This window comes from Moschus berezovskii, chromosome 1 (assembly GCF_049115385.1).
Source record: "Moschus berezovskii isolate FMDL1 chromosome 1, NW_MosBer_1.0, whole genome shotgun sequence".
Classification (NCBI taxonomy): domain Eukaryota; kingdom Metazoa; phylum Chordata; class Mammalia; order Artiodactyla; family Moschidae; genus Moschus; species Moschus berezovskii.
In genome coordinates, this window is record NC_142460.1 from 136,462,752 (window position 1) to 136,478,136 (window position 15,385).

The 15,385-nt window shown below is 39.2% G+C and overlaps 1 protein-coding gene across 1 annotated transcript in view; it reads left to right on the forward strand.

Annotated features, from left to right (window-relative positions):
• Window positions 1–4,831: 4,831 nt before the first annotated feature.
• DHX36 (DEAH-box helicase 36) overlaps window positions 4,832–15,385 on the forward strand; it is a 44,780-nt gene continuing 34,226 nt past the window's right edge. The window contains exons 1-5 of the mRNA XM_055411271.2: window positions 4,832–5,159; window positions 10,288–10,412; window positions 11,175–11,406; window positions 12,830–12,868; window positions 14,581–14,751. Coding sequence (XP_055267246.2) covers window positions 4,902–5,159; window positions 10,288–10,412; window positions 11,175–11,406; window positions 12,830–12,868; window positions 14,581–14,751 — 825 coding nt within the window. The 5' untranslated portion in view covers window positions 4,832–4,901. The remainder of the gene's footprint in view (window positions 5,160–10,287; window positions 10,413–11,174; window positions 11,407–12,829; window positions 12,869–14,580; window positions 14,752–15,385) is intronic.

Below are 15,385 nucleotides of genomic sequence, written 5' to 3' on the forward strand. Positions count from 1 at the left end.
GTCAGACTTTATTTTTTTGGGCTCCAAAATCACTGCAGATGCTGATTGCAGCCAGGAAATTAAAAGACGCTTACTCCTTAGAAGGAAAGTTATGACCAACCTTGATAGTATATTAAAAAGCAGAGACATTACTTTGCCAACAAAGGTCCGTCTAGTCAAGGCTATGGTTTTTCCCGTGGTCATGTATGGATGTGAGAGTTGGACTGTGAAGAAAGCTGATCGCCAAAGAATTGATGCTTTTGAACTGTGGTGTTGGAGAAGACTCTTGAGAGTCCCTTATACCGCAAGAAGATCCAACCAGTCCATTCTAAGGGAGATCGATCCTGGGTGTTCTTTGGAAGGACTGATGCTAAAGCTGAAACTGCAATACTTTGGCCACCTCATGCGACGAGTTGACTCACTGGAAAAGACTCTGATGCTGGGAAAGGTTGGGGGCGGGAGGAGAAGGGGACGACAGAGAATGAGATGGCTGGATGGCATCACCGACTCTGTGGACATGAGTTTGAGTGAACTCCAGGAGTTGGTGAGGGACAGGGAGGCCTGGCGTGCTGTGATTCAAGGGGTCGCGGAGAGTCGGACACGACTGAGCTACTGAACTGAACTGAACCTCTCCATTTGATCATCTTTCAAATTTTCTACTTGGGAGTCACCTGACTCTTTCCTCTAATTCTCCACATCCAGTGAATTACCAAATCTTGACTATCTTTTTCCCATTCAGTTCAGTTCAGTCGCTCAGTCATGTCCGACTCTTTGCGACCCCATGAATCACAGCACGCCAGGCCTCCCTGTCCATCACCAACTCCCAGAGTTCACTCAAACTCATGTCCATTGAGTCGGTGATGCCATCCAGCCATCTCATTCTCTGTCGTCCCAGTCTCCTCCCACCCCCAATCCCTCCCAGCAACAGACTCTTTTCCAGTGAGTCAGCTCGTCACATGAGGTGGCCAAAGTATTGCAGTTTCAGCTTTAGCATCAGTCCTTCCAATGAACACCCAGGATTGATCTCCTTTAGAATTAGTATTTCTTAATTCCAGTCCTTCCCATATTCCATCTTGTTCTGTCATCCAATTCTGTCTCCCCAAAATCACAGCCTAAGTCTCTCTACATCCATTCTTGCCTTCTCCATTCCTTTCTACTCAAAGCAGTCAAAATAATATTTCCCTGATTTAAAAAGTATTATTCTTTTTGTGACATGAATATCTTTTATGGCCAGTCTCCTTTCTATCACTTTGGCCTTAACCATCAATTTCTTAAGTTTCAGTGTGAAATTTTCTCACTCCACAACATTTTCATCATCTTTCTTCAAGCACAACGTTCCATCCACCTGTAATAATTTACTGCTTACCCTTTCATTCTTTAGAAAGAACTAAATTTATTTCAAAATTATATTCTTTTGCTATAACATCTTATGGCTATTGGTGGGTGGGGGAAAAACTTTTTCCTTTACCCTCCTATGTTTAGTTCTCTGGGACTTGGCATACTAGATTGACAAAAGACTGATTAGCAAGTGAAGGAAATGAAAATCCACTCCAATATTCTTGTCTGGAAAATCCCATGGACACAGGAGCCTGGTGGGCTACAGTCCATAGGGTCCCAAAGAGTCAGACACAGGTGAGCACACCCACACACACACACAAAACAGATTTAATCACTTATCTACAGGAGTTCACAGAATTGTGCCTAAAAGCAGTGGTTAGAATTTGGCATTTATGTATCATCTTTTAGGGAAGGGAAGGAGGAGAAAGCTATTCATGGGGAAACAAATGTTTTTAAAGAAAGATAAATGTGCTTTTATGAGAATAGATGGAAGATATGATATTTTTGTTACCAAGTCTTTTTGGTGTGATGCTGATTTGCAGTCTCCAGTAGCAAAAGTCCACCTAGTCCATCTTCTCTGATTACTCTCCCAAGGAAGGGATTTATGATAATAAAGATCTTCTGAGTTCTTCTGGGAGGCCGTGTTTTTAGGCATTTAAATTTCAGGAATTCAAATGCTACGGTTCAAAATAATCTTTCTTGCCATAGAGAAGTATTCTGAACTCCTTCATATGGCATTTTCCTTTAACTCACAACATACATTTCTTTTGCCTTTATCTTCTCTTAAAGACTGTAAGCAAATGAAAGTTGATGTCAAACTTGTCTTGTTCAGTGAATATCTCCAGCACCTTTAAATCAGTATATGTATAAATGAACCGGATATTCCCAGGGAAATTTGCAAGCCTGTGTGGCCAAGCCACTTGATTATTCAAGAATAGCTCATGGATAAAAGCAAAAATAAATAAATGGGACCTAATTAAAATTAAAAGCTTCTGCACAGCAAAGGAAACTATAAGCAAGGTGAAAAGACAGCCTTCAGAATGGGAGGAAATAATAGCAAATAAAGCAACTGACAAAGAATTAATCTCAAAAATATACAAGCAACTCCTGCAGCTCAATTCCAGGAAAATAAATGACCCAATCAAAAAATGGGTCAAAGAATTAAACAGACATTTCTCCAAAGAAGACATAAAGATGGCTAACAAACACATGAAAAGATGCTCAACATCACTCATAATCAGAGAAATGCAAATCAAAACCACAATGAGGTACCATTTCACGCCAGTCAGAATGGCTGCTATCCAAAAGTCAACACACAATAAATGCTGGAGAGGGTATGGAGAAAAGGGAACCCTCTTACACTGTTGGTGGGAATGCAAACTAGTACAGGCACTATGGAGAACAGTGTGGAGATTACTCAAAAAACTGGAAATAAAACTGCCATATGATCCAGCAATTGCACTCCTGGGCATACACACTGAGGAAACCAGAATTGAAAGAGACACATGTACTCCAATGTTCATTGCAGCACTATTTATAATAGCCAGGACATGGAAGCAACCTAGATGTCCATCTGCAGACGAATGGATAAGAAAGCTTTGGTACATATACACAATGGAGTATTACTCAGTAATTAAAAAGAATACATTTGAATCAGTTCTAATGAGGTGGATGAAGCTGGAACCTATTATACAGAGTGTAGTAAGCCAGAAAGAAAAATACCAATACAGTATACTAACGCATATATATGGAATTTAGAAAGATGATAACGATAACCCTGTATAAGTTCAGTTCACTTCAGTCACTCAGTCGTGTCCGACTCTTTGCTACCCCATGAATCACAGCACGCCAGGCCTCCCTGTTCATCACCAACTCCCGGAGTTCACTCAAACTCATGTCCATCGAGTCGGTGATGCCATCCAGCCAGCTCATCCTCTGTTGTCCCCTTCTCCTCCTGCCCCCAATCCCTCCCAGCATCAGAGTCTTTTCCAGTGAGTCAACTCGTCACGTGAGGTGGCCAAACTATTGCAGTTTCAGCTTTAGCATCAGTCCTTCCAATGACCACCCAGGATAGATCTCCTTTAGAATGGACTGGTTGGATCTCCTTGCAGTCCAAGGGACTCTCAAGAGTCTTCTCCAACACCACAGTTCAAAAGCATCAGTTCTCTGGCTATCAGCTTTCTTCACAGTCCAACTCTCACATCCATACATGACCACGGGAAAAACCATATCCTTGACTAGATGGACCTTTGTTGGCAAAGTAATGTCTCTGCTTTTTAATATGCTGTCTAGGTTGGTCATAAGTTTCCTTCCAAGGAGTAAGCGTCTTTTAATTTCATGGCTGCAATCAGCATCCGCAGTGATTTTGGAGCCCCCCAAAATAAAGTCTGTCACTGTTTCCACTGTTTCCCTGTCTATTTCCCATGAAGTGATGGGACCAGATGCCATGATCTTAGTTTTCTGGATGTTGAGCTTCAAGCCAACTTTTTGACTCTCCTCTTCACTTTCTCCCATAAGGGTGGTGTCATCTGCATATCTGAGGTTATTGATATTTCTCTTGGCAATCTTGATTCCAGCTTGTGCTTCTTCCAGCCCAGCGTTCCTCATGATGTACTCTGCATATAAGTTAAATAAGCAGGGTGACAATATACAACTTTTACGTACTCCTTTTCCTATTTGGAACCAGTCTGGTGTTCCATGTCCAGTTCTAACTGGACAAGTGCTCTGCACTGAATTTGGGTTAGCGGGCTCATGTTAGGAGAAGGCGCTGTCACCGCACTCCAGTACTCTTGCCTGTAAAATCCAACGGACTGAGGAGCCTGGTAGGCTGCAGTTCATGGGGTCGCTAGGAGTCAGACATGACTGAGCAATTTCACTTTCACTTTCACACATTGGAGAAGGAAATGGCAACCCACTCCAGTGTTCTTGCCTGGAGAATCCCAGGGATGAGGGAGCCTGGTGGGCTGCCGTCTATGGGGTCGCACAGAGTCAGACACGACTCAAGTGACTTAGCAGCAGCAGCAGCAGGCTCATGCCTTTAGATAAACGCAGTAAATAACGACAATCCTTTAAGAGAGGCAGGAACGTTCTTATACTTAACCATAGATTTGAAACAGGTGTGAGGCTGTTTTCAGCCACCTGTTCAAAAATTTAAAAAGGAATTAATTTCTTAAAGACGTTAGGGGAAAAAATATTCCACTTACAGGTTCTTTCACTGTCCCAACCGACGTTTACAAGGCCTACTGGGAAGCAAACTCCCAAGAGAATAAACTAAAACCCCAAACCCGTTTCCTCACATGCTGGACTTCAGGAAAGAAAACCTATGAGCCTCCCCCTTGCTTTCCCTCCAAATCTATAAAGGTAAACATCTCTGAGCACAACACAGATTTCACCTGAGCCAACCCGGGGACCTCCCGGGCCGGCGTCCTGTGACGTCACAGGAAACGTCTGCTTGTGGTGTTCAATGTCCCTCCCTCTTGCGCTGGGCGCCGGAAACAAAGCGGAAGTGGACGCGCACCGGCTTCCGGCCCCAGTCGCCATTTCCAGCGGTTGCAGGTACTGAAGAGTTGAGGTCTGCTGGGACAATGAGCTATGGTTACCATCAGAACTGGGGCCGTGATGGTGGCCCCCGCAGCTCTGGCGGGGGTTACGGAGGAAGCTATGGAGGCAACCATGGAGGAGGCCATGGGGGGAACCGAGGCTCTGGAGGCGGCGGCGGCGGCGGCGGAGGGGGTGGTCGAGGCGGCCGAGGCCGACATCCCGGGCACCTGAAAGGCCGCGAAATCGGTTTATGGTACGCGAAGAAACAAGGCCAGAAGAACAAGGAAGCAGAGAGGCAGGAGGTAAACTGAGACTCGGTAGTGGAGGGAGGATGGGGCTGAACAGGTTTCTTTTCCAGCCTTCCGCGCCCCCCGCCTTTTTTAAACTTTTTTTTTTTTTAACTGGTGTATGTGCTTTGTGGAGTGCAAGTGCTAAAACTTCCTGTAGTGGATACTGCAGCGGTAACGTTGGCCATGCGCATCTTTCCTGGAGCTGTTGAGGTTTATGCGGACCAAGAGTATGCTCCGCTTGAAAGACAAAACTGGGAACCAAATATTAGATTGAAGGTCCATCCGGAATTAACTTTATTGGGTATCACGTAGTATCTCTGGCTAACCTTTCCGTTATGGTAATGTTAGTTTCATTTAAGTTATTTGCCTGATGAACTCTAAAATAGCGGTTTTATACATTAAATACAGGTTTGCGTGGAACAAAACTGTCAAGCACTATTTTGAAAGTAGAGCCTTCCAGCTTTCACTTTACTATTAAAATAAGCACAAACTCAGGTTTTTTATTTTTACGGTGGGCTGCGGAGATTTCTGCTGATTAACAGCTCTTTGAGAAGGAAACCTAGGATCCTAGAAGTGGAAGAAGTTTCGGGAGTTGATTTGGTTTAGTCTTTTGTCTTCAGCTGGCAGTTGTTCCTTTGAATTGTATACTAAACACCTGTCTGTAGTAAAGGAACCATTAAAGTTCCCCGAGTGGCCTATTCTAATAATTATATATATGATTAAACCGAAGTTTTCTTAATATGAGCTTTACAGTAGCTTTCTACTGACTTAAAAAGCATCTTTCATAGTAGATGCAGAGTGTGATCGAATCACCATTTAGGCTTCTGTGTTTCAGTCATCCCATTTCTTTGTTTTCCTTTTATCTATGTCATTTTTATTGAATTTGGGGGGAGCATTATCCATTTACCTTAACAACTTACCGTTATTCTTCAAACAACGTATTTGACATGCAAAAATTAGGGTGTTCATTGAGCAAACTTTTTTTGAAAATTAAGGGAAGCACATCTAAGTCGTCTTGAAATTGGGAGAATGATTGAGTGATTAGTATTACAGACTATACATAGTAACTTCCCAAGAACTGTATCAATTTTTTTTTTTTACCCCTTTTTTCGCACAAGGTTTTATGCATGATGCTATGGAGATCTGAACAGTATTCAAGGAGCTTACAGTCTAGTTGGAAAAATAAGAACTAAACAGATGAAACATTAAGCAAATCAGGAAAATCTGTTATTTCCACCTGAAGCCAGTTGTACATTGCATGATTATGAACTAAACTCTTGACTTCCACCACCTCCCAAAACCTTCTCCATTTTAGTACAAGTTACTGCCATTTTTTCATTTGTCAAGGCCAAAATGAGATTTTTTTGGATTCTTCTTTCATTTCAGCAAATCTGTTTTCCTTCTTAATATATCTCAAATCTAACCACCTATCTCCACAGTAGTTAGCATAGATCAAGCCACTATTTTGTTGTCTGTCCCTGAATCTTAACTATCTGGTCTTCTATTTCTACTCCTTCCCATGAAATCTGACTCTTGTAGAGCCTTCAGTTCAGTTCAGTCGCTCAGTTTTGTCCGACTCTTTGCGACCCCATGAACCGCAGCACGCCAGGCCTCCCTGTCCATCACCAACTCCCAGAGTTCACGCAAACCCATGTCCATCGAGTTGGTGATGCCATCAAACCGTATCATCCTCTTTTGTCCCCTTCTCCTGCCCTCAATCTTTTCCATCATCAGGGTCTTTTCAAATGAGTCAGCTCTTCGCATCAGGTGGCCAAAGTATTGGAGTTTCAACTTCAACATCAGTCCTTCCAGTGAACACCCAGGACTGATCTCCTTTAGGATGATTTCTATTTCTACTCCTTCCCATAAAATCTGTCTCTTGTAGAGCCTTAGATCATCTCATTCTCTCGCTGACAGTTTGAAAGCCAGATCACTTCTGTCTCGGTCTGATACATTTCAGTCGCATCCTATTGTGTTTTCCAGGAATCTTGGCAATTTGGATTCTGTGTATCAAATTTCCTTTTATGTACCATACCTTTCTGAGCTCATTTCCCAAAGCTTTCGTAAACATACTTTTATTTTTGCTTTTTTATTATAGTTCTCATACCATTCTCTAAAATTATCTATTTTCTCTACTAAATATTTCAGTTTTTTGAAATATTTCAATAATTTGGCTCAGCCTTTCTTTTTTTGATCACTTTCAGCCCTACATGATTGCTTGCTTCCCAGTCAGGAATCCCATAACTTTTATCTTTTAATCTCTTTGCTTATAGTAACTGTGTTCTAATGATGCATCGTTACAGTTTCAACAGATATCTTTGAGACTCTAATGTATTTGAGATAGTATCAGAGGCGCTGTGTTAATAAGCTAGATATAGTCCATACCTTACACAAATTGTGGTGTGTTAGGTGCCGTAGGGCAGTTAGAATACAATGTTTAAGTATTACAGTAAGGAAGCTATGGGCTTATCTTCTAACTCAAACTAGGAAGAGCCTAGTAGGTTCCCTAGAAAAAGAAACCCTTAAGCTGAAACTTGAGAAGGCATATTTGTGTTTGTGACTTGGGGTCTTGGAATGGGATTTTTCAGCAGAAGCAGCAGCATGCACCACAGCCTAGAGGTCAGGAGGAATGTGTTCAAAGAACTGAACAAGTAAGGGCATGGCTGAGGAGGGCACAAAACGGACTATATTGCAACCCAGTACTCATGTATAACTGAACAAGATGTTTCATAAAATAATTACCTGTACATTGCCCTGGGGCTTTTGTTTTTGTTTATACCTTTCTGCCCTCTCCGCCTGCCCCCCTTCAATGCTGGTCATGATACTTTCATTGTACAGACAGCAATATGAAAGGTCCTGGACTAGAAGATAAGCAGAGCTCTGACAGTCTTTCTCCTAAGAACTCTAGCAAGTCATTAAAGCATTTTAAGCAAAAATGAAGTGTTAGATTTGTGTTTAAATTCACTCTGGGTAGCAGTATAGAGAATGGATTGAAGAAGAGACAATCCTGGGACAGGGAGACCAGTTAAGTAGCCCCTGTAGTAATTCAGGTGAGGAATGACACCTTGAATTAGAACATGGGCAGTAGAGATGGCAGGAAGTGGACAGCTTCAAGTGTTTTAGGAGATAGACTCAAGATGATTTTATCCGGAGGAAGGGGAAAGCAGGTGTGAATGAATGATACTAATGACTACAAAGAGCACACTTATTGGAGGAAAACGATGGGATCAGCTTAAGCACACCAAGAGTGGTATTATAGGGCATATAAGTGGTGGTTTCAGGGAAATAGAAGGCTGTGTGGATCTGATGCCTAGAGATATCTAGACTGCAGTTGAACATCTGACCAGTTTGTGGGACTATGCCTAGTAGTTGGGATATAGAAGTGAATGGGAATAGTGATGGGGACAAGTCTGAAATCTGTAGACCATTGCTTCTGAAACCTGAATCACCTGGCATCTTGTAAAAATGTAGAACTTGGGTGGTGTCAGATACAGCTTTTCTCACAGGCTCCCAGATGACGTCAATACTGCTGACCTGCTGATCACTCAGGCTGTATAATGAACAAGAAAAGGTAGGGGCTGAGGAAGAGAAGCTTGAAAGATCTAGGAAGAGCCTTCAGAGAAGAGAAAAATAAGGATGTGGATGTTGTTTTGGAATCCAGGAGAATCCTTTAGGGAGAAAAAGAATATAAAAAAATGAAAGTAATCAGTAGTGGCAAATGCTGCACTGATGTCAGTATAAGAGTTCAGAGTGTCTTGGATTTAGCAACAATGTAATTGGTAGCCTTGATGAGAGCACTTTTCATGGAGTTGTGGAATTAAAAACCAGATTACAGTGAAGTCCCTGGAGAAGGAAAGAGGAAGAAATGGGGCACTTCCAGGCAGGTGTACAGTGGAAAGGAAGAAAAGTTAGGGGTGGGAGAATTCAAGGGAGGATATTTGTTTTTGTTTTAAAAGTGAAGAGGTTTGACTGTGTTCAAGTCCTATCATCATGAACTTGATGGTAGGGAGCCTGTGGAGAGGAAAGGTGTACTGCTGCTGCTGCTGCTAAGTCGCTTCAGTCGTGTCCGACTCTGTGCGACCCCATAGACGGCAGCCCACCAGGCTCCGCCGTCCCTGGGATTCACCAGGCAAGAACACTGGAGTGGGTTGCCATTTCCTTCTCCAAAAGGTGTACTAGAGAAGACTAAATCGTGTTACAGTAGAAGTAGATAGCTCATAGATCTTAATGAATTATCACGGTAGAGGTTTTCTACTCACATTACTTGACCATTGGAGTTCACTGAAGAGTTCTCATGAGAATAAAGACCACAGAGCCTCTTCCCAATAATTTGGACAACATTGTGAGTCTCCTTTGCCAGGAGTTTCCAATTATAAGCTGAAAGAATATTTGAGAATGTCCAGAGCAGGAGGGGAATAATCAAAAAATTAAATACCTTGATAAGTCATGAAACCTAAAATATGTGTCTGAGATTCTTCAGGCAGAGGGTGAGGTAAAGTGAAAAGTAATGTAACTGGAAGAAAGTTAGGAGACAACCTACAGAAAAAGGCTCGATTCAGGTTTGGAATTTCAACATTCCTGAATTCACTGCCATGGCCTCTGAGGCCTCATTGTGCAGAAAACCTCATTAAAAATAATTTGCCAAAAAAGTCTATATATTTTTCAGGGGCTATTTTGTTTTTCAGTCATCTTACCTTTTTGTGAATATAAAATTAATATTACAAGTTTTAATTCTCACTTTTTAAGTGAGAATATTTATAATGTAAGAGATTTAAATGCTCATTGCCACCAAAATATTTCTTGCATTTTTAACTTTTGTTTTTGTCAGAACATTTGTGTTTATTAAATTTAATTGTATCTTTTAAATTTTAAGATAGGAAAAAAGTAACAGTATAATGCAAGGGTAGAAAGAGCACCAAAGTTTTAGTAAAGGACATAAATAATGCTTTCTTCACCAGTTATATTAGAGCTGATTTTATAGACACATAGTAGAAAAGTGGAAGGCAAGTGGGGGGTGAGTTTAACTTTCTTTTATATGTTTGCTGAACATATATTGTGTTGCTTTTATTTTTTTAGTTGTCAGATGATTTTGCACGTTTTCTCACGTTGATAAGGGTGCTTTTTCCTTTGCACAAAATAGAGAGCTGTAGTACATATGGATGAACGTCGAGAAGAACAAATTGTACAGCTGCTACATTCTGTGCAAACTAAGAATGATAAAGATGAAGAAGCACAGATATCCTGGTTTGCTCCCGAAGATCATAGGTAAAACAAAAAGTATTCTTTTAAAAAAAATGAACAGAGTGACACTTGTTTTAAGAGCATTTGCTTGCAAAAATGATAATAAATATTGTGTTAGACTCTTTTTTAAGTGAAATTTAGCCTCAAAGTATTTTTTCTTTTTATGTAGATTGAGCAGGGTTAGTGAAAGATTTAAAAATCTAGGTGGTATCCTTATTCCCACAGAAGAGTTTAATGGTAGGAATAATCTACTTACATAGGAGGCTGATGAAGTTATTATTTATTGTTCTAACTACCCACCTTTGTATTTCCAAAATTCTCTTGTGGAGGAGATCTGTAAGAAGTTAAATTGATGTTTTAGGAAATTCATAGAAACTATCATCAGGGCAAATTAGAAGTAGTTTTTCTGGGACTGTGTAATATAGCATCCCATTTGTACTTCAGAAACGGTAGCAGGAAGAAAATGGAGTGAAATGAAACAAGGCTCAGAAAATTAAGTAAAGAAAAACACTTAAGTCATTGCAATGAAGGAATGACTATTGGGTGGATGTTTATTGTTTTAACTACCACAAGGAATAACCTATCTGGCAGTATCTGTTTGTGGGGTGGAAAAAATTGAATTTATTAAAAGAATTTAAGTATTTTCATATTGCTCTACTAAGATAAAAGAATAAGGACTTGATTTTGGTGATTTTGAAATCATTAAACAGCATATTGTTCTATTTTTTTCAGGGCCTGAGTGGATCTTTATTTAACCTTTATCATTTTTGTATTTTTTCAAAATAGATACGGTACTGAAGCTCCTGCTGAGAACAAACTAAATTCAGTAAAGAATGTTGAGCATCAGGAAAAAAAAATGATACATCAAGAAAAGAGACCATTTAGAATCAGGGACAAATACATTGACCGTGATTCTGAATATCTCTTGCAAGAAAATGAACCAGATGCAACTGTAGACCAACAATTATTGGAAGATTTACAAAAGAAAAAAACTGACCTTCGGTATATTGAAATGCAGGTAATGGAAAGAAAAGATTTTTACTTGTCATCTCTTCTTGATAAAAATGTATTTATGGTTAGAGGTAGCTGCCTGATATCTAGATGAGTGAACAAGCCATCCTCTGAGAATCCCCCCACCCCTACACTATCCCTTCCACCCACCCACCCATAGTATAGAAAAGTAGTGAGAATGGAATTACACATAAGGAGCCTGTCTCACAGTTTATATGATGAAGAGACGAAATATTTAAGAAATGGGTAGTGCAAATGGGGGAAAAAAAATCACTCTTTAAATTTAATATTTCTAGACTATTAGTGAGATGTCATAAGAGACAGGGTGGTTAGAATTGTAAAGTTGTTTTCTTCTGGAACATCTAATCCACTCTTTCCTTTTACAGATGTTAAAATTAAATCCCTCAAAAGTCATATGATGTGCTTATATACACTGACACTTTAAACACAGAACTGTGGCAACTGAGTTCTCTTGAAAATTTTTCAGTATTTTCTTTTCCTGGGCAAGGTCCCTTCTGCTAAAACATAAAATTGAATGCTTTGTGGACGTTCTAGAGATAGATGTAATGTTCACTTTTCTTTTTTAAGAGAAAACAGGGAATTCTGAGAGCCATGTCTTTAATGTGCAGATATGTACTGCCATTTTTGAGAAAGGCAGATCATTGTATCTCCTGTAGGAAAGAAAAGATCTTTTGGCTCAATGAAGGTTGAATATCCTTATTAAAACAGATCAGCTGAGGTTGTCTAGGGACCAAATGCTGTAGCTGTTTGATGCCTTTTGAGTGAAAATATGTATTAGGGACAGAGAAGATTTCAAGATGAAGTTATTGAGAATATTTTACCTGAGAGCTGAGCTGCTTGTATAACCTTAGGAACGCAGAGTTAGCTGCCATCTCTGCTTTGTATGGAGGACAGAACTCAGATATTCTTGAAGATGAGTAATTGATCTAGTGCAGAGAAAGAAGAAATGGTTGGTCTTCCTTTTGGTCAGGCATGTTGTAAATGCTTCCTATGTTCCACATCATTTAAACCTCAGCAGCCCTGTGTAGGAGATTACACGTGCCTGTTTCACAGGAGGAAAAAGAATCTTAGGTTCAGTGACATACCTGTGCTTGCACAGCTAGTACCAGAACCAGGTTTAAAATTTAAGTGTTTTTAAGAGCTCAACTTTTTTCATCCTTGGTAATATGCCATTTATTTTTTTCCTTTAAGTTACTATTTTTTTGATAAACATTTTTCTACTTGCTTGATGCCTGTCATTGTGCTATTTTCCAAGATAAGTCTTGACACCTCACATAAGCTATGTGGTAATAGAAAATACTTTTGGACTCTTAATATGTTTATCTATGATATATTCTATTTACCAGGATTATAATTTGATTACATTTCTCTTGTAAAAGATTAAAAAAAATTTTTTTTTATAATTTCAGCGTTTCAGGGAAAAGCTGCCATCATATGGAATGCAAAAGGTAAAATTTTTATACACTATTTAATGTTTTGCAAAATGCTTAAATACATTTAAGTTCTGAATCAAGAAGAAATATAAATTAATGAACCTTTCCCTAAAGGATGGTCTTGGAAGTTCATTTTATTCTTTTGAATTGTTGAAAGACCAAAAAAAAATTTCTGAAGCAGTTTTACTGAAAATTTTTCTTTCTTTATGTCCATGATAGAGTTTAAAAATAGAATTTTCACTGGTAAGTTTATGTTTCCTCATACAGTCTCCCTATATAGAATAATATAGTCTCCCATCCTTCCCTGACCTCTCAGCCTTCCTTTGTTTTGACTTTACCTTTCTTAAGGACAGTCTGTTTTGGTCACTATGTGCCTCTTTACTTAGAACAGTGCTTTACATTCTATAGACCCCTAGTAAATACCTTTTGAATGGAATTTGGCCTGCTTCTAAGTACTTCTAGCTGTTACTTTGTTGGAATTTGTTCTGATATATATGAGGTATTAGATAAATTTTTAAATGGTGAGTTTTCAAGTTAGACTATTTCATAGATTGAAAATAACTCCTAACACCCTTTTGAAGTAGTGGTGGGATGGTTTTGTTAGTACTACTAATTTGAAAATATTTGTGATTGTCTATAAGAAGATCTTTCCTGAGTAGGCAGTTTTCCAGATAGTATCTGAATTTTAGCCATTTGATGTTAGTTATTTAAAACTTGGCTCTGTTTTAACTCTTTAAAAGGGAATAGGCTTAAATTATACTCTTCCTTGTTCTCAAACAGTATATAAAACTTGTCCTGTAGACAAAGCCATATTTATGATTTATAACATAAATCCTTGATGTTCTCAGTAGTTTTTTTCAGGGGATTTGCCTTATATTCAATAGACCCACATGTCAACATTCTTTTTAATTAATGTTAATTCTTTTAGTTCAGTTCAGTCGCTCAGTCGTGTCCGACTCTTTGCTACCCCATGAATCACAGCACGCCAGGCCTCCCTGTTTATCACCAACTCCCGGAGTACACTCAAACTCATGTCTATCAAGTCCAGCCATCTCATTCTCTGTCGTCCCCTTCTCCTCCTGCCCCCAATCCCTTCCAGCATCAGAGTCTTTTCCAGTCAGTAAACTCTTCACATGAGGTGGCCAAAATATTGGATTAGCATTAGCATCAGTCCTTCCAATGAACACCCAGGACTGATCTCCTTTAGAATGGACTGGTTGGATCTCCTTGCAGTCCAGGGGACTCTCAAGAGTCTTCTCTAACACCACAGTTCAAAAGCATCAATTCTTCTTCGATCAGCTTTCTTTGTAGTTCAACTCTCACATCCATATATGACCACTGGAAAAACCATAGCCTTGACTAGACGGACCTTTGTTGGCAAAGTAATGTCTCTGCTTTTTAATATGCTCTCTAGGTTGGTCATAACTTTCCTTCCAAGGAGTAAGCGTCTTAATTTCATGGCTGCAATCAGCATAAATTTATAAGCTGTTTCCTTTGCCTTGTGTGCTTTTCTTTAACAGAGCCATGGCTCTGTTCTTCTTAAAATTTGGTGCCTCATCTCTTGAAAATCGGTAGATCCAGATACCCAAACTGCCAGCATTGCATATAACAGAATTTTCAAGTATTAATATGCTTATTAAAGCAACCTTCAGTTCAGTAAGATTCAGGTAACTTTTCAGACTTAGTCAACATGTGATGTTCTTCACTTTTTTCTCCTTTTGAAATAGGAATTGGTAAATATGATTGATAACCATCAGGTAACAGTGATAAGTGGTGAAACCGGTTGTGGAAAAACCACTCAAGTTACTCAGTTCATTTTGGATAACTACATTGAAAGAGGAAAAGGATCTGCTTGTAGGATAGTTTGTACTCAGCCAAGAAGAATTAGTGCCATTTCAGTAAGTAATCTCTCACTTGTTAAAATTCCCAACATTTTTTTTTTCCATTCTTCTATGTAGTCTTGCTAGAAATTACTGATTTTGAATGTTGGGGTGGTTCTTAATTAGGTTTAGGATATGTTGCTATGAAAGCAAAATTTGGTTCGCAAGTATTTGGTAGTAAAGACCAAGAAATTGAATGACCTCTCTCATTGATAACAGATGTTTAGGAGTTCAAGATAAATTGCAAATCCAGGCAATTTTCTATAAAACTAAATGAAAAGCTGATAATGTTTATAGAATTGAGTATGAGCTTCAAATAATCTCCATCATTAGATACTTTACATTTTACTCCTTGATTCCTTTAATACTGTTTTCAGCTCTTTTTTTTCAGTGTATACGTACTGAATGACAGCAATATTTCTGATTTTTTAGTGCAATTCAGTATTAGGGAATTTGTCGTAGAAAAATAAGGTGTTTGGAGTTTATTTTGAAACAGGTATTAACTACATGTTTATTGTAGATAACGTTTTTGGTTTGTGTTTAGTTAGATGACCTAGTTAAATATATGAGTTATATGTTCTGTAAAGATGTTTGGGGTTTCTTACAATATCAAGTGTACAGTACATTTATTTCAGTGTTATGTAATTCTTTG